At 40.5% G+C, this 19870-nt stretch overlaps 1 protein-coding gene across 1 annotated transcript in view; it reads left to right on the forward strand.

The window, feature by feature from the left end:
* Positions 1 to 19870, forward strand: part of THEMIS (thymocyte selection associated) — a 75999-nt gene that overhangs the window by 49001 nt on the left and 7128 nt on the right. The window contains exon 5 of the mRNA XM_051613031.1: positions 16579 to 16720. Coding sequence (XP_051468991.1) covers positions 16579 to 16720 — 142 coding nt within the window. The remainder of the gene's footprint in view (positions 1 to 16578; positions 16721 to 19870) is intronic.

The raw sequence follows: 19870 nt of genomic DNA on the forward strand, positions 1-19870 counted from the left end.
GATGAAATACAGGCAGGTAAGAAGAAATCCTGGAGTAAGTGACCACTGTACTCAGTTCTCTGGAGTAAAATCCTCAAGAGACCCTTTTGTGACGATGTGTGTTACAAGTGTTTCCCTGGCCCAGAACATTAAATTTCACCATGGCCATGAGAGAGCTAAGTCAGACAAGAACTGAAAGTGAAGAATTTTGGGCATGAATGAAATAACTGGTTTTTAAAACATTTAGGGGAATATTTGAGATGGGCAAAAAAGATTATTTTAACAGGGGGCAAAGTCTGCTCTCTTGTATTACTGCTTTGAATCTTTAAATTACTTCACAGCCATTGATAACAAGGAGCAGTGACAAAGCATGTGGCTCCACTCCTGCCTCTACCTGTTAAAATCTGATCAGTTCTTCAGGAACACTACTGGGGCTTGACCAGCCTCTTGATTTTAAGCCTCTGTAATGCTACCATGTCCACTAGAGTAACGCCTGCTTGTAATGGAAATCAGCTATGAACCTTTGGGTTTTGCTTTGTCTTCCACTTAGGGCTGTGACCTAATAATTACCAAACGAAAGCTGAAAGAGACTGGTCAGTTTTGTTACATGCCCGTGTGATACATTTCTAAAATAGTAATAAATAACTAAATAAACTTTATCATCTATAAGAAGAAAAAAGCATTGCTAATCCTGGTGTATTTACTTGAGCCTGGGTTGATTTCCCTACTTTTATCACTAGCAAGAAAAAAGTAGCCATCAGGAGCACGACATCAGGAAGAAAACAGAGTATATTAATGAAATGTACTCAGCACAGTACCTATTATGGCACCTGTCCTCTCTCCTGTGCCACTGCAGAGGTAAAAGTGATTGATAATAACCTTGTAGTTACTGTACAATTTGCCTACAATTTTATAGCTGCAGTCGTGGCATTGATCTACAGTTAAATGAGATAATTCCTGTGTGCTATCTTGCCAGTCTGCCAGGAGCAATGTACCAATTGTACCTGTAAAGTAAAAAAAAAAAAAAAAGACTACCTGCTTGAATCCAGGGCTTAATATAGAAGTTTTAGATAGCTACATTATGAAATTGCTATAAAGAATATTCTTAAGTTTGTAAGAGAAACATGATGAGGACTATTTAAGCCTAGAAATTTCTATGAGTAATACTGCTTTTAGGAGCAGAGCGTTTTATAGCCTCTGCTTTCTTCCTTTCACTACATGAATGTTGCAAACTATTTTTGTCTGAAAAGAAAAAACAACTAACCTTTGTAACTGCGGGCTTACTAATATTAAGTTCTAGGACATTAGAAAACATTTATGTAACATTTACAAAACTAATCTGCAAAACTGGTAAACTACTAAAAATATTGAAATACTCTGATTTAAAATACAAGATCTTTTCTTTCTGCTTTTTTTTTTTTTTTTTTTTTTTTTAAATCTCAAGCATATGTATGATCGGTCAAAATTGAAGCTCTTAGAAATTCTACTGGAAAATTCCGGTGAAATCCTACTTTGGACTAGAAACCAGTCAACTCAGTGAAGACTTCCTAAAGCTTTCAAAGATACGTGTAAATTTTTCACTCAATTTCTTCCCAAAACTCTTCTTTCACCAAAACCCCCAAACTTAAAATGAAACTATTGGGTCACAAAACCACAGAGACCACTTCCTGCAAAGGTTTGCTAAAACAGAGTGTGGTGAAGCTCACTGGCTCTCATTTGCATTGAAGTCTCTTTTTGCTGTGCCAGTGTAAAATGGGACCTGAAAAGGGAGCAAGTTACTGTCACAGAGAGGTAACATGCTGGTTATAGAGGTGGCCAAATGGGCTAGGAGGAATCAGAAGCTGCTGACCCAACAAATTCTGGCTCAGAAGAAGGCACCAGGGGTATCTTCAGGTTGCCCACGACACAGCTTTTTAATTCACATCATCTTTTCCCGATTATTTCACTGAAGGATGCAGAATTTGGGACTGTATGTCTTAGTAAATGAGTAGTGCTGAAGGGGAGGCTTCTGCTGGCAAGCGGGGTTGTGTTATCCACAAACTTGCTACCTCACAGATGCTCTCTGATGATCCGTGTGAAATTAATGAGATATTTTAGTCCAACTCCAGGTAGATTAGAGAATTTTCTTCCATGAGCATTGTCACATGCAGTGTCACCTGCTGTTGATCTTATTAGTTATTCAAGAAGCTGAAAGAAGTGTTGGAGGGTGAGGCTAACCTGAAATCTGCATTATTTATATAAGCTTTCAAATATCATCAGGGACCCAGAAAACTCAGGTGGATTTGTTAGTTTTGAGGTTTTCTATGCCTCAGTAAAAAGAAGATTATTAAACCACAGAATTAATGATAACAAGCTGCACATTCTTTTATGCTTGTTAGATTTCTTATAAATCCACAAAGAAGGAAAATAAATAAATTATGCCAAGTTATTTTCTCTACTTATTATATGAATTTGCATAGAATCCACAATATGTTAAACACTGACCAAATCTGTGGAAAAATATAGTTCCTTCTCTGAATATTTTTTGGTTTAATACTGACAGGATTTGTGAATCTGATAGATTATCCAGCGACATTCTACCATTTCTTTAGTGCCAAAAATATGCTTTGCTGTAGAAAACATTGAGTCCAAGGTCTTGATCTTGCCAGCTGTTAGGCTTGTACGATACCACGGTGAGATTTTCTGTTTGCCAAATGGGATTGTTCACCGTAGTAAACTTAAGTATCTGTGAACGTGTTGGCAGGGTTGAAGCCTCTAAGGCTCTCCTCCTGTAAACACTCATGTGCGGAGCTGTGATCACACGAGGATGCACACTGATTTTAATAGACTAATTTACTCCAGCTAATTAGATATTTTTCTTGCATTAATCTGTTTCTCACTGGGTCAAGATGACAGCAATAGCCCAAACCAGCCAAATGCTTTTGAGAATTTGTGCTGCTTTTGTTTCAAACTCAGCAAGCCATTTTTCAACAAGGTTGAAACAAACACTGGGCACCTCATTCTTCTGCAAGTTGGCTGGGGTCATTTCAGGTTTGGTATTTTGTTTCAGCTCAGACAACTTCACGTCTGCCACATACCTCTTTATTTGCATGATCTGCAGCAGTCCTGATCTGCTCATGTTGGCTGGCTGAAGGCTGGCTGAAGGCATGGCTGGGGACAATCCAGTCTCTCTGGCGCTGCAACATTTTTGCATGTACTCAACACTGTGCCCCTCTACAGCATCGTACTTCCACAATCCATGTTTTTGATGAAAGATACAGAAGAGAACAGCTCTGGAGAGAGAAACATCTTGTCACAGATAGATGGGATGAGTCTTTCTTCCCCAGAGTTTCTGGCTGGCTGCACCAGGCAGTTTCCTCATGCAGCTATGACCAACTCCTGCTACTTCAGCTAAGAGCCCAGATTTTGCCTCTCCTGCCTGCCACCATTTTGCAAACTAGACAAAGGAAATGAATGGTGACTGGAGATCAGTGGTCCTTTCCACTCAGAAAAATGGTCCTGCTGCCACCAATGCTGCCAGTCTGATCAGATATGCTCTCCTGTTTGCTCCTGGAGCCAAAGCATGAGAGCTGAGTTGGTAGATGTGGGAGACCAGCCTGCAACGTTACTTACAAATTCCTCTGAGATGTGCGGCATGAAAGGTCTACTAATCATGTGATGTGTGACACATGCCATTGATGGGAGGTCTTCTTTGCAAGTTTGAACTATTTAATGTTGGTTAGAATGAGATAGTTGTCTTTCTTGTGCATGTAATAGGACTATAAAGATTACCTCTTAAGACTGGCACAAGATCGATGTCAAAACAGTCTCTTCAAAAACCTTCTGTGAGCTTGCTTGGGGACATCTCAATTTCCAGCTCCTGGGAATAATGCAGTCACACCAGAAAAAAAGACCCATCTGACCATCTGAATGTTAAGCACAAAGGCTCAGGAGAAGACAGCACTCTCTTTTATAAGGCTGGCTGCTGATCTGAAAAACAAATGAACAGCTTGATTTTACCAGCTTCATCATCAGTACCAGGGGAGCTCACCAGGAGCCAAGGTGGATCCTGATAATACCATGCACTGAGAACATAAGCAAGAGAGTGTCCCAGGGACTGAGAATGAAAGAGATATTTTGGTCCTTCCTGTAAGCTTGAGGACCAATGTTCCCCAAGGACTGTGTGAGAACATTAAGCAGACATCATATGCAGACCTTATATTCACCAGGCTTTTGGTCTCAACTGGAAGTTTGTGCCTGCCCTGTATGAGACATCCAAAAAATCAAAGCAATGAAGACAAATTGCTTAGATGCTCAAGTTTCTCTTAACTTTCTTGGTGGTCTGTAGGAGCTGACTGGTTCAAACTGACCACTGTCTCACCACTTGACATGCTATCTTGAGCCAAGCAGTCTTGAAAAATCGAATGATCCAGGCTGCAGACTGGCTACAGCTCAAAACTCCTCAGAGGGTTTGCTACCTGCTTGTGGACTATTGTGCCATTACTGAGCCCCTCCAAACTCTTGCAGAAGGAATCTGAACTGAGGTTCAGCAGTAGCAGCAGCCATGAAGGTTCAAGATGGCATTGCCCGACATTCATGATTAGAGGCTTCCACACCCTGGTTCTGATAGCTTCTCTAAGAGCTTAAGAGCTCTGGGGTCCGCAACACAGGAAGGACATTCAGCTGTTGGAGTAAGTCCACAGGAGGGCCACAAAGATGATCAGAGGGCTGAAGCACTTCTGCTATGAGGACAGGCTAAGAGAGTTGGGGTTGTTCAGGCTGGAGAAGAGAAGGCTCCAAGGAGACCTTATAGCGGCCCTCCAGCACCTGAAGGGGCTACAGGAAAGCTGGGGAGGGACTTTTTACAAGGGTTTGTAGCCACAGGATGAGGGCTAATGGTTTCAAACTGAAAAAGGGTAGATTTACGTTAGATATTAGGAAGAAATTCATTACTATGAGGATGGTGAGACACTGGAACAGGTTGCCCAGGGAAGTTGTGGATGCCCCCTCCCTGAAAGTGTTCAAGAGCAGGTTGGATGGGGCTCTGAGCAACCTAGTGTAGTGGAAGGTGTCCCTGCCCATGCAGGGGGCTTGGAACTAGATGATCTTTAAAGTCCCTTCCAACTCAAAGCGTTCTATGATTCTATGAAATCATAGGTTCCTGACTCTCTTCACTTAAGAGTAAAAGGCTAAAAACTGACAAAATACGACAGCACTTTAGCCAGTCCAAGTGAGTTGCTGGCACGCGTCCTCACAAACCCGCTAAAGAGATCTAGTTTGCTCTCAGGTCTTGTGTTGGCAGTTCCTCGCAGCCAACACAGCCTTTGCTTTTCATCACAAGCTGGGGCAGGGAGTGTGATGTCTCTGGTAAGGCGCCACATTGTGTCCTTGTTAGGAATGCTGTTTACAAATCGTACAATATGAATATATGACAATTGCAAGGGATGGAGGAAGGAGGAGATAGTGAACAGCTGGGGGGTCCATTCTCTGCTCCCTTTCTGAAATGTTCAATTCCAAACCTGGACTAGTATGTGCATTTTGTTTACACAAGAGCATTCACATTCACAAAAACAGTACGTGATTTCCCAGTCAAAATAACTTTGAGGAACTGTGTAAAAGATGCAATTTCTCTTTCCTAGCTGACTTTCTCCGTCTTCTCTCCCATATAGTTTTTCTGTATAATTAAGCTTTTTTAAATTATGAAATAATTTTAGATTTATATGGTGCTTAATCCTTTCTCATCTGATTTCACCCCAGTTTCAGTGTGAAAGCCAGTATAACTTTAAGAGGCAATACTGGGAGAATTTTAGTTTACCTGTATTTTACTTTTGCTGTAATTTAAGCCACAGTTCTGCAGTACAGATGGTGGGTACATTTTTATGCTAATCTTTTTAATAGTACCCTAAATAAACAGAATACATTGAAAATTAGTAACTCCTGTCTCCAGAATAGTTCCTTTAGGAGCAACAGAAATGAGTGTCAATGATATAATCACAGTCACTGAAAGGGAAGAAAACACTTAATCATCATGTAACCACAGGGAAGAAGATACTGGAGGCAAAGAATAGTGGTGCTGTGTTGGAAGAAGTCTGTGGAATGGCACATCCATCTGTGTACTATAAACTAATTCATTATGCATTCATAGCAACGTGTTACAGACCTGGACTTCCACAATACAATGTAAAATGAATGAATATGGACCTTCTGCTATTTGACATTTCTTAGTGTAGAAGCAAAGTAACAGTTTTCTGTGCTACTTATTAGGATGACTTTCCAGTTGCTTTTCTGAAAGCCAAGAAATGATAGGCTGGGATTTGTAGAGACCTCCCTTCTCAACTGTCTCTTTTTGATGGTCTTGAAAGGCTTTATAAAGGCCACAGAGGCATAGCTCTGAAGACTGCTGGAGGGCCAAGCCTTGTCCTGCAATGCCAGCTCTCTGGAGAGAACCTAGAATGGAGTGTATATAACAAAAGCACTGGTAAAAAGTTATATGCTGAGGAAGATATTTAATTCTCATCCTCACAGCTTAGTATTGAATCAGCTCAGGGTTTGAATCTACAGCCTGGCTTTAAAACTGACTCATGACCAGGATCTGCTGCTTGCCATGGAGATAACCCAGGGAGAGCTCTCAGACCTCCTGAAGCTCCAGCCAGTTCCTGTGCCCAGAAGGGAAGGTGGTTTGGGGAGGTATGTGGGATGCAGAAGTGAGCATGTCGGATCACGTGGTTTCATTTTGATACCGGGGAGCAAATGCCCTTGCAAACCTTCCCTCCCTTTACTTTTTGATCCCTGCACTGAATTTAGGAAATTCAAAATCTAAAATGTCAACAGACAGAAACAGACAAAAAAGTCCCCTTTTAATAGTTTTGATAAGTACTTGTAAATAGAAGTGAATCTTTTATGGGGGGTAGGCACTTAGCCAGAAGTTTCAGGATGCAAACATCCTTTCTGATGAGGAAGAATCCAGGTCCTCCCCAGGACATTTTTCTGTATTGACAACAAACAAAAACCCCCTGGGACCTGGCTAGATTTACTAACCACCAGTATGCAATTCAACACAGCTGTGAGCAAATTCACAGAATCACAGAATCTTTCTTGTTTGAAAAGACCTTTAAGACCAACGAGTGCAACCTGACTCTACCAACCCAGTGCTTAAACCATATTCCTAAGCACCATACCTTTATGTCTTTTAAACACCTCCAGGGATGGTAATTCAACCACCTCCATGGGCAGCCTATACCACTGCTTAGTTACCCTTTCAGTGAAAAAGTTTCTTCTAATATCTAGTCTAAACCTCCCCTGGTGTAATTTGAGGCCGATTCCTCTTTTCCTGTTGTGTGTTACTAGGGAGAAAAGACCAACCCCCACCTCACTACAACCTCCTTTCAGGTAGTTGTAGAGAGTGATAAGGTCTCCCCTCAGCCTCCTTTTCACCGGGGTATTCAACCTGTGTTCCCTTCAGTGCTCCTCAAAAGTCAGTGGCAGAGATTTGAAACTGTGTCAGAAAATAAAGAAGGAAGTGAAAAACTGGGCAGAATATTTTCTTTCTGCCAAGACAGACTAAGTTCTAGTTGGCCAGCTGAAATATTTATATACTTATACCTCTGTGTACATTTGTATGTGTGTACCTATGTGAGAAGGCAAAATCCTTGGAGGGATCCAAAGGTTGCAGAAATACTTGTTAGAATAGAAATGCATTTTACTATTAAAATAACCCATTTTTCCTTTTGCTTCTGCTGTTACATTTCCCACTGTGGCCTCGAAACCAAATGATTTTGAAAAACAAGATGCCTGATGCTGAATTCAGCCATGACTGAGTAAAGCCAGAATAACGCTTTTGAACTGCAGGGAGTGACTCCAGATTTACACCTGGATTCTGAGGTCTGAATCTGGTCTGAAGTATTTAATTCCTACCAGTGTGGTGTCCTGCTGCTTTCCTGAGGCTGCTGTCTGCCATGCACAGCGTTTTCTGTCATGCAGTAAGAGGAAGCACAGTGTGAGCTCTGCAACTGGACTTGCAGCTAGGAAGGGCAGCACAGCAGTAAGAACTTGAAAACAATTTATTTTTAAAATCTCGCCCCATCCCCCTCTTCCCCCTCTCCACTTTCTGCAGGGCCACAATTAGAGGAAACGGGACAGGATACATTCAGACCAAGAGGGGCCAGAACAAGGCTGGATGTGGATCAGGAGTTCAAGGGGACACTGGACAAACACTTGGAAGAGAGACCCTTTGAGGGTTACTAATAGACAAACCACGTCAAACGCAGGAAATTCCCTGAGCTGAAAGTAGTAAGAGGTTGAGAGTGTATTTGGAGGTAGCAGATCACTGTACCTCTCTCCTTACTCTTCCCTGATGTCTGATTAGGGCCAATGACCAAGAAAAGGCACCGACTGAGATGTGTTTTGCCCTGAAACTGTCTGGCTGTTATTTCATTTTTTAGGGACAGAAAAGATCTGAGGAATGAGGGAGAATCATCAGGGGGAACAGTACAGTGAGGGGTGGCTCATTTGAAGTTCTCTGTCAGGAGTTACAGGAAATTTTATTCTTCTTTTCATTTGGTTTCAGTTCAAATTTTCCCCACACTAAACCGCACTTACGTTCGCACCAGCTTCAGCATTCAGATTTCATTCTGCTGAGTAGATTCCATCTGCAGTTTGGCAAACCTGCAGATAATTAGCTCTCCCTTGTAATTAAATTTCCAGTTAATGTCCCATTAAGATAAATGAGAAGAATTCACATCTTCTGCTTAAGTGGTGATTTCACAAGATACAACATTTCATAGTCTTTGAACAAACAAGCACTTTCATTTGCTGAGGTGAGATGTATTTGTAATACAGAAGCAGATCTTGATAATTTTCATCTTTAGAACACTATTTTTTCTCCCCAAAAACTTAATTGCTTAGTGGGTGAGTAGCCCAGGAGAAGAGCAAAGCCTACTTCGGGGTGAAGGCATCGAGCAACAGGGTCCTCTTGCTTCAGTTCGTGGTTCCTTATGCCATGAATGCCATGGAAACCAGATTTTCACAGGTGGCTACTAACTGTGTTTCATTGCCCCATTTGAGACAGCCCAGGCTTCATTTCTGTAGCTGACAAGCGTGGCTGCGTTTGCTGGGCAGGGTGGGCAGGCAGTGCTGCAGGCAGCGAGGGCAGGGTGAAGAGTCACAGAGGGCGGACAGGTGACAGCTGGGGGGACCTCAATGGTTCCTACCCACTTTTTGAAGCTATGTAGAAAAGAGCACATTTGAATTTGCCAGCATGTGAAATGCAGAGAACAATTCTTCCAGTGTTCAACACAGTGTGTTGTTGAATAAAGGAAGTGCTGTTTAAGACCCAGTGCTCAGAGAAAAACAGACCTTAAGATAAGGAGATACCTGAAAAAATAAATGTGATGTTAACATCATATACATTAGAGTAAAGGTGAAAAACTGTTCTCTGCTCTGTGGGTCTGGGGAACAAGTAATCCTCCCTTTTTGTATTTAGCAGGGAGAGAAGAGGGAAAATATGGAGGGTATTGTGCACTTCTGTATTTTGCATTTGAACTATTGCTAAAAAAGCTTTTAAAAGATCCTTTTTGATTTGTAGCAATCATAGCTGAAGGTGTAATAAACCTGGTGATTTTGTGTTGGCTAATACAGCATTGTTTTGTCCCAGGCCACTCACGGGTGCCCAACATAATTTTCTGTTCTTTTTTGCTTGTACCCACACAGAGAAGGAGAAAAATGTCTGGGAAAGGAGGCTGACAGCTCTAGTTACCCATTGACATAAAAAGGTCCTTTGGTAGCAAACTTCATTTTCAAGTCTCTTGAGACATACTCTGTACTATTCTGGGACAGATTTTGGAAAAGAAAAAGATCTCATTCAACAATAAATGACTAAATGAGTACTGTGAGGAGTGAATGAGTACATGAAAGTCATTGAATGAAGAACAAAAAGCTTGGGGCTCTGAATTCCTGGAGCAAGCAAAGAATTTTAGTAGAATGTAATAGCAGTACACTCTTGCATGCTTTTTGTTGATAACATAATGCAACTTATTTTGTCTCAGCTGTAGAAAATTTACCTGAAGTGTGGGAACTGTCAGTGAAAGGTGGCAGCATTTAATTCCCTTCTTAAAGCCTGTACCGAGCACACACAACAGCCCTTCTTTAAAGATCATCCTGTTGGCTGGATCCCTTTCCCCCCCTATTTGCTACTTCCCTGAAATCATTAAACCTCAGCCTGTTTAATTACCGGATTTTAACATCTCACCACGTATCATCGCCCCAAAACCCCATAACATCTGACCGACGATATATGCTTTCTACCCAGTCCCCATACACAACTGCGAGATTTGTTGGGCTTGTCGTTTCAAAAGGAAGGGGGGGGGGGGCGGGGTGCGGTGAGGGAATGAGAAGGGGTGGGCCAGAAGGAGAGATCTTTGTCAGACGAGAGCTGCCGCGCCAAGGCGGACGCGCCGCTTCCCCGCGGAGGCGGGAGCCTCCAGCGCCCGCTCTCCCGCCGCTTCCCGGGCCCCTGGATAGTGCGGGGGCTGCTGCCCCCTGGCGGCGGGTCCCGGCGCCTCGCCCCCGGCCCGCGCAACTCTCCGCGCACTCCCTGCTCCATCCCTTTCGTTTGGTTGGTTGGTTTTGGTTTTGCTTTAACAGCCGGTACGTCGTGGGAACGGTTGTTCAAGCTCACAGATAAGCTGCGTGTCGGGCAAAGCGCAGCCCTGGTGACTTGGATCCGGGACCAGTCAGTTTGATACGTTATTTGCTTTTATTTTTGGTTGTAGCTAGAACGCGACTTTCTGCTCTTTTCTATATTTCTAATTAAAATATTCTTATGCAAGCTCTCAACAAGGAATAACTAGTTCTGTCCCTACTATTAGGAAAATACTGCTTTTTAAAAACATCGTTTGAACCCTAAGAATGAGCCTATAGTGGCATCTACCTGCAGTCTGGCATGGCCTTATTTCATAGCCTTCCCATTTAATCCTTGGGAAAACACAGACTATTGACAATGCAAGTAAAATTAATTGTGAGATCGTTGGCCTGTACAGAAAGTACCTTGTGAGGGAGAGATGTGCTTGATCCCTCATCAAAAAAACAATTTGATCAGATGTTTCATGTCCCTTTTAGGCAGAGAAGAACTCAAGTAATTTTGTTCCTCTCTTTGAAATGATACAACCTTGACCCCATCTTTGGCAAAAATAGTTCATGTCTAGTTTATAGTACCTTCTGAATTCTGCAGGCAAATAATAATTCTCCAAAGTGCTCCTGTCCTGTATGTTAATGAGGCTAAATGAGGATCCTTTTTATTGCCCATGGCCTTTCTGAAACATCTTCTAACTAGCTCTTCTCCTTTTCCACACTCCAATGGACTGTGGAAAATGAAGGCTTGAAATCATGAACTGGAATCAGTGCAATGGGGAAGACTGTTAAAATTCTTCACTACAAAATCATAGACCCTTATCGGTACCCTTAAATATGGGTACACTGTGCCCTTGCAAATATTACCTTGATGTGCAAGATAAGTTGTCTTGCCAATAGATCATGCAGAAGGCTACCTCAGGATACAAATGAGTAATAATTGAAAGGTAATTGTTCCTCTTCAAGTGGAATAAATCAGTTCAACTCTCTGCCATAACAATGCAAATTTCCTGAAAGGTGTCAGCAGTTTCCATGTGTATATTCACATCATTTGAATTTGTGGTTAACATCTTGCTAGTCCTACGTCTAGTGGGTGAGATTTTATTTTATCTAACACTCGTGTAAATCTGACTGATGTAGTTACTCCAGCAGGTAGTTACTCCAGCTTATGCTCTTCTGATCCAGAAAAGAATTCAGATTTGTGTTTCAGGATGGTTTAAGGCTCTGACTGTGATAGTACTTACCCTGGTTCTGTATTGATGCAGTATGGGAATAAAAACATGTGATTCTTCTCTGATTCACTGCAGTTCCAAACTGTTCTGCAAAAAGTCATGCAGATATAATGAAAGTTGGAGTAAAATGATATAGATAGGTTGTTATTCTCTAGGTTGCTCTGAAACTCATAAATTCTTCCCTATAAATCAGCAACTATGAATACCCTGTCTCACTTACACTAATATGTCTCTATCTTTCTCTCAAAATTTCTTTACATTATTCTCCAAAATATTAAAACCTAAGTCTTTGTTCAGCCTAGTTTGGACTTCTTCATTAATACAATGCTGTGGAACTCTCTTACAGAATCTTCATTTGTAGCTTGCAAGGATACATTTGGATTGTTGTTTGTTTTTTTTTGTCTGGAAACAGTATGCTTGGACTACAAAATCGTTCATCACGCTTTCATTCTGTGTGTACAGTTTTTTTTAAAATTTATTTTTGGTGGAAAGGTGCATGCAGCAATTAAGCATTTTACAGATAAATATACCCATGCAGTATATGCCAAAACAAAGTTATAGAGAGCTTTGGCTCGAGTTTCTAAAGGCAACAAAGAGTGCCAGTCCAAGCTGTCTTTAAAAATTGCAGTAAAAGGTTTATGATCTGTATCTACTAGGATGGGTGACTCATAATAAATGTACTCCAAAGGTGTAGTGCCATGTCCAGCACTGATTGCTCCGACAAATGAGTACTCCTCTTCACTAGAGTAATTTGTAATCGTATAACAGCTTGACTTTCTGTCTGGAAAATCATAGTTTTGTCAGACTGGTATATGCCACTACATCTCTCACAGCATTTTCAGAGACTATGACAGCTGTTGGTTTCATATTTACTCCCACATTTTTCTGTACTTTAAACAAATGTTTTTTCTTCTTTTTACTCTGAATGTTCTAGATACTGTTGAGACTTTTCTTCCCTTAAAAAAAACAAACAACAAAACATCCGAAATGTGTATTATGAACACATGTATTATTTTTTTATATTTTTTAAATTGTAAACAGATTTAACAACCTTCCTATTTTTTTTCTTATTTGCTTTAAGTTCTTCACTTTCTGCTATTCTGTCTCAGAGGTTACACTAGTTTTGCTGGGTCCCTCCAAAGCTGACGGCTTTCTTTTAATTGTAAGAATTCCTGTGTGATTTTCTTGGCTTACTAAGAAGTTGTGACCAAATACTTGTCTGAAGTATGTGTGGTCTATGGAGTGCCTTCAGTAGTTTGGGGTTGTATCTTGCAGAGAAGCAGAAATTTCAGGAGCTGGTGCATCATGGATTACAATTTTGGTCTTGTAAGGGAAAAGATTAAATAGATTAGAAACTCTTCAGCTTGAAGAAGAGATGACTCAGAAAAAAAAGTAAAAAGCTGGGTGTAGGGAGAAAATGCAGAGAGGGATTACAACAGCAGTGTGAAATTATGAGGTAGGACAGTAAAAAAAAACCCCTAACAACCACCCAAAGGAAATTTTACACAGTGCAGAACTCTGGAACTCATTGCCACAGCATGTTGATATCAGAAATGAAAATGAATTTTAAAAGCAATTAAACACAGCAATGAAAGAAATATTCACAGGGAGACAACTATTAATAGCTTGATTTTTTTAAGTCAGCAGAGAATGCACCTGGATCTGTGAGAAAGGGATTCTAGCATACACTTAAATTGCAGGGAAAATTGCATTTTTGAACAGGTTTTGTGTGAGTGAGGCTCTAGATTAGAAAAAGTGGTGCTATTTGTGCAGTAGAATTTGTAAGAATAAGAACTGCTGTCAGACTGTACTGCTTGTGAAGCAGGCAAGTGAAGGGAAGCCTTGCTGGTGGCATCGAGCTCACACACACACACAGCCACACAGTGCTTTAAGCTCTCCGGGCAATCAAGGGAAATTAATTCAAACCATTTACTCTGAAACTCAGTTTGCTACCTCAGTGTTCACAGTTTGTGCATCTTAGATAAACGCTTACAACTTCTGCAGAATGCTGAAACTTCTTGTTCTTACTAAAGTGATGCCTCTCCAGCCCTTTAGTTCTCACCTTAGTGCTCACACTTTTTCAGATCCTGTTTAACACCTCTTTCCTGAGAGGGACTGTGCAGTCTCACGCTACCTTACCTTTATGGCTTGGTGCTTTGTTTTCTGGGCTATTTCTGGACAATAAGTGAACCTAGAGATGTAAGAGCAAGGCTTAGCCATAGGGGCAACATTTTTAGTTCACGTGCCTGTAGCTATTGGTTGTATTTTCCAAATGCTGGGATTCAGGGTTTCCTCATGAGTAGGCTGTTATAACAAATGACTCTGATTTGGATAATGAGTTTTTAACTGAAATAATATTTCCTCTGGCAATAGCAGTAAAGAAAACCCTGGCTGATATCCTGGCTTCTTTAAATTAGTGGAGCAATTGCCACGTAGATGGAAACCCTGTGCTGTTAAGCCTGCCTAGTATTTGAAAGACAGCTGTAAGACTTCACTCTTGTATAGTTTAAAAAAGTATCTTATCTCTGTTGGTCTCTAGTATAATTTTTACCTATAGTGCTATTAAGAATGTTAAAGCAATATCAGATTTAAGCATACAGTGAAGTGACAATCCAGTTTATGTAATCCTGTTTGGTTTTGCGTGTTTGAGTTCTGAATATTTTAATTTGTTTGCAGGGTGCCCCAGGTAACCATTGTATCAGTGTGTGATTTTGCTCGTGATTGATAAGATTAGCACAAACTTCAGTTACATTCTTCTTAATGAAGGGATCTTTCTGTTTTGATATCAAGGCTTGTTTTTAGTTAGGTAAGGCAATAGACAATGCAAAACAAATAATCAAAACATATTCATTATATTCTTTGCTAGGATTAATAAGTTAAGTGAGAAGCTGACTAAAAAATAAGAGAATTAATTATTTAAGAAAAAAATATATTTTTTGATGTCTACTAATTAAAATAAGGTTCTCTAGTTATGTGAAAGGTGACTTTTAAGTGAAAGCTTTCTGTGTGCTAAGTAAGCCAAACAACTTGAACACAGGAAGAATCTGCCTATGAATAACAATGTTTACCCTGCCCTTTGCAGGACCTTTTATTTATGATAAACAGGTATAATTGATACTGAGGATAGGACAAGTTTAGTGACAGCTCTGAAAAATCATTATTTAAGTGAGCAGAAAGTAGACATTTCTCAGTAACCAGCTGCAAAGTGTGTGCTCATATTGTCAGGCCAGACTAGCAGCAAACACGTGGTGCACACAGGCCAGACTCTGTTGGTGGGGACAAGGGTCCAGTAAGCTCAATGAAGTTATTCCACAATACACCAGCTGAGTATCGTCCTAGTTTGAACAGTATCTTTTCCTTTGGACTATTTTAATTCTCTGTTGCCAAGAACTTCTGCCATTTCTGTCCTCTTTGCAAAATGTTTCTCAGCTGTATCTCCTTTTTTTTTTTTTTTTTCCAAATCCCTGGGGTTTTTGTGAATTAGATCACTGCTTAAAGCTTTGCTTGACCTCAGAGGCTCTTTTGCAGTCAAGGAGAGCTGCAGACAGCATTGTACAGCCTGTACTGTACAAACTTACATTGAATACTGTAATTCAGTCAACCTCTGCAGATTGAGCTTGCAGTGTTTATTTTAGGGAATGCGGAAAACTGCTACTAACTGAAAAATTAAGGTCTTCACTTATGTCATATCGTGACCCACCCACTGAGGAAAATTGTCTATATGTTTTACAGATTTCATCATAAAATTTTCTGTTTTGATTACAAGTTCCTTTCTTGTTGCTAGCTGATACCATTTTCCAAAAGGGGCAGATTGTCATAAAATGCAGGTTCATGTTGTGCTTTTGCAAATTGTGGGTTTATTCTGAAAAGATCAGACACTATTACTACTGTGTAGCTGCTGTCAGTTTTACCAGCATGACCTTCTCCACCTGAACAGGATGGGTTTTTCGTTGCTGAGGAAAATCTACATTTTATTTTAAATGGAAAATCTATACTGATTATTTTTTTAAATATATGCTCTGGTATAATTGCAATTGAACAGTACCTACACAGGACCTACTGTTATAGCTTCAATGAAGACATACTTTCTGACACTTTTAATTGACTCTTATTTATACAGATGTATTTGACTGAAAGGATTTATGACATAAATATCTCAGAATTAAAATGCCCAGAATTATTGAAATACATGTGTCAAGCCAGAATTTCAAGGGATGCAACTATTGCAGCCATGTAACTTACTTTCTGCAATGTAATAACACTATAATTAATTACTCTATAATTGCCTGTTCCTATCATCTAACTATGCTCACTATGCTAATACCACTGAATAAATGTAATTGAAATGTCAAACTTTATATGAATATGTGATATAGGATGTAACAGAACTCATTAAATGAATGATCAGTCCAATTAAAATAGTTAATCAGAAAGAAATATGTATCAATTAAAAGGGGTACATAAATCTCCCTCAGTGTGTATGCGTGACCACAAACAAGAAAAGGAAGACTGGACAGGTTTTAAAGGTAATGTCCTCACTTAAGGTTCCTTCTGGTCATGTTATTTTGTGATGTACATGCCTCAAAGACAAGCATTGTAGTAAATATGATTGATGCCTTACTCTGACAAACAGAAGATTTGTGGTTAAAATTCACAGAAGTCACCCAAAGAGTATTGTTCTTACATGTCAAATCTCTGAAAGCATCCAGTTTGGAGAAACACTTTACACGTAAAGTCAGTGTGCTCTTCTATGTAATTTCAGAATTTCTGCTTAGAGACCACCAAGAAATTGTGCTCAATTCAACCTGCCGATGTTTCAGAACTACAAGTTAGTTGTCAAAATGATTTGGTGCATCGTGAGAATAAGAAGGACACGACTGGGAAAGCTACACTAGTGGAAACCAGTGTGATTGAAGGTCAGTTAAGCTTTATGGTTTGAGTTGTTAATATAACAAAGCTTAAGCCCAGCCCTGATAAATAATTTACATACAGGATTATCTTGCATGATTTCACTTGGAATCTCTGGCTTAGTCAAAAGAGATGTAAAGTGAACATTTCTGTTCTTCATCTGTAAATGCCGTAAGGCAAATTCATCCAAGCTCTCAACAGCAGCATGGTATCAAACTCTCTTTGACACTGCAGCATGAATATTCAGTAGTTTTTAGGAACAGATATGTGGAAAAGATACATTCTTTTTGCTTTAGGATGGTGCTTACAGATGGTCTGTGATTAAAAACAACTGATTCAAACAGGTGTTAAAGTTGAGCAAGCAGTTTACACTACATATATGAAGATGTCTTCAACTCACATTTTTAGATTTTGAAGAAAAAATAATATTGAATTAATTACTTGTCTGATAATTTTTAAGTCACCATTTGCTTGGATTTCCCAAGCATTTTTGATAGGTGATTAGTTTTTGTACCTATCTTTCAAGTTTTTCCTTTTTCAGAAAGAAAACATACTGAAGTTAAGCTAGATGATAAGAGGACAAATCCAAAAGACTTTGAAGTTAATATAAAAAGTTAAATTGATTTAATTAATCTCTCATTCACCAGTTATATCTGAAATAAGAATACATCACATTAACTACAACAATGGGATATTTGGAAGACTAAAGCACAATTTTTTGTCCTCAGAGCATTTATTAACTGATAATTTGTATTAATACAAAAACTTTCCATAAAGTTTCTCTATATTGTCTTGTCATTCAGTGTATGAGGCTCTTAAAAAGGACTGTCTGTTTGCAACTATGCATATTGAAACTTCCAAATGCAATGTAATCAACTTTCATAGTGAAAAATTGCTCTGATGTGTGTAAGAGTCACAAATTCTCATTGCTGTGGAAGCTGATTTTTGTTATTTGGGGACTGGTTTTTGAAAGGTATTTTGGCATCTGGCTATTTGAATTATAATCCAAAATTTGCTATTTTGTGGATTTGAAAAATCTCTCTGCAGGCTACATTTTGCTACTGCTTAATTATTTGATTAGATTTTATAGGAATAAATGGTGAAGATTCCATATTGGCATCTACGAAGGACACTATCCTCTGTTTAAACCCCAGAAAAAAAAACAGAATACTAAGATGGGTTAATATTGTTTGTTTTGTTGCCAAGGGAACTACCTGCATATCACTGGGGCTTAACTTGGAAAACCACTGCCCATGCTACAGGGGTCAGTTGGGTCTATTACATGGGTTACTGTCTGTGGGAAGAGGCAGCCATGGGAAACAGGAGGGGATGCACCTGAAGAAGACATGAGCAAAGCATTCTTACTGAAATAAACCAGGCTTGAAGTTTCAGAATTATAGAATCACAGAATGGCCAGGATTGGAAGAGACCTCTGGAGACCATCTAGTCCAACTCCCCTGCTAGAGTAGGATCCTCTAGAGCAGATTACACAGGAACATATCCAGGTGGGTTTTGAATGTCTGCAGGGATGGAAGCTCCACAGCCTCCCTAGGCAGCTTGTCACAGTGCTCTGTGACCGTCAGAGTAAAGAAGTATTTTCTCATATTCAGATTAAATCTCCTGTGTACCAGTTGTGACAATTACCCCTTGTTCTGTCACTGGATATCACTGAGAAGCATCTGGCCCCATCCTCCTGACACCCACCCTTTAGATATATATGAGCATTAATGACATCCCCTCCCAGCTTTATTTTCTCCAAGCTGAACAGCCCCAGCTCTCTCAGCCTTTCTTCATACGGTAGACACTCCAGTCCCCTAATCATCTTAGTGGCCCTGTGCTGGACTCTCTCCAGTAATTCCTTGTCCTTCTTGAACTGGGGAGCCCAGAATGACACATAGTACTCCAGGTGAGGCCTCACCAGGGCAGAAATGATCTCCCTCGACCTGCTGGCCATGCTCTTCTTAATGCATTGCAGGATGGCCTTGATCTTCTTGCCTGCAAAGGCAAATTGTTGGCTCATAGTCAGCCTGTTGTCCACCATAACTTCCAGGTCTTTTTCACCAGAGCTGCTTTCCAGCAGGTCAGCCTCTAACCCATACTGGTGCATGGGGCTGTTCTTCCCCATGTGGAATACTTTATAGCTGCCCTTATTGAACTTCATTAGGTTTCTCCCTGCCCAGCTCTCCAACCTGTCCAGGTCACACTGGATGTCTGCACAGCCTTCTGACATGTAAGCCACCCCTCCCAGTTTTGTATAATCTACAAACTTGTTAAGAGTACACTCTATCCCTTTGTCCAGGTCATTGATGAGTATATTGGACAAGATTGTTCATGCCAAGGACTGGCTTGTTCACATGCACAGAAGTCAGTGCTTGTGGAGGTGCTTTGCTTGATGGGTTTAGACTCATCACAGACAGGGAAAGCCATGCAGGCTGAAGTCCCATAATGGTTTTACAGATTTTCCAAAGATTTTTCTTAATGCAGCTGCTTCGTTCATGCAGTGAGAAGTGCAGTTGTACAGTCACTTCCTGGGCCTCTTACAGAAACTCTTACAGTAGTTTCTAAACTAAGATCCCTTGGTTGTGAAGAGAAGTTTGGAGCTAACATTACTAAGGCTTCAACTCAATAACAGGACTGGGAGATCACCTAGTCTTCCCATTCATTGTATTGGAGCCATTTTCCTACTGTGAGAGTATTTGCTACTTGTGTTTCTTTTGTCACTGGGCACCACTGAGAAGAGTCTGAGAAGATCTTCACATATTCCCATTAGGTATTTATACCCAGTGATAAGATCCTCCCTGAGCCTCCTCTTCACTAGGCTGGATAGTCCAAGCCATCTCAGCTTCCCCTTCTATTTCGGATGCTCCAGTTCTTTGATCACCATTATAGCCCTTTGCAAGACTCACTCCAGAATTTCCAGGTCCCTCTGGTTCTGGGGAGCCCAAATCTGGACTCAGCACTCCAGGTGTGCTCTCAGCAGATGAGTAAGGATGTCTGCTGGTTTCTGCCTTGCCTAATGCAGTCCAGGAGTTGTTGGACTTCTTTGCCATGAGAACACGTTGCTGGCTCATGTCCAGCTTGTCTGCCAGGGCCCCCATAATGTTTTTATGCAAAGTTATTTGCCAGCCAGGCAGCCCCAGCCCGTA

The sequence above is a fragment of the Apus apus genome, chromosome 3 (assembly GCF_020740795.1).
Source record: "Apus apus isolate bApuApu2 chromosome 3, bApuApu2.pri.cur, whole genome shotgun sequence".
Classification (NCBI taxonomy): Eukaryota; Metazoa; Chordata; class Aves; order Apodiformes; family Apodidae; genus Apus; species Apus apus.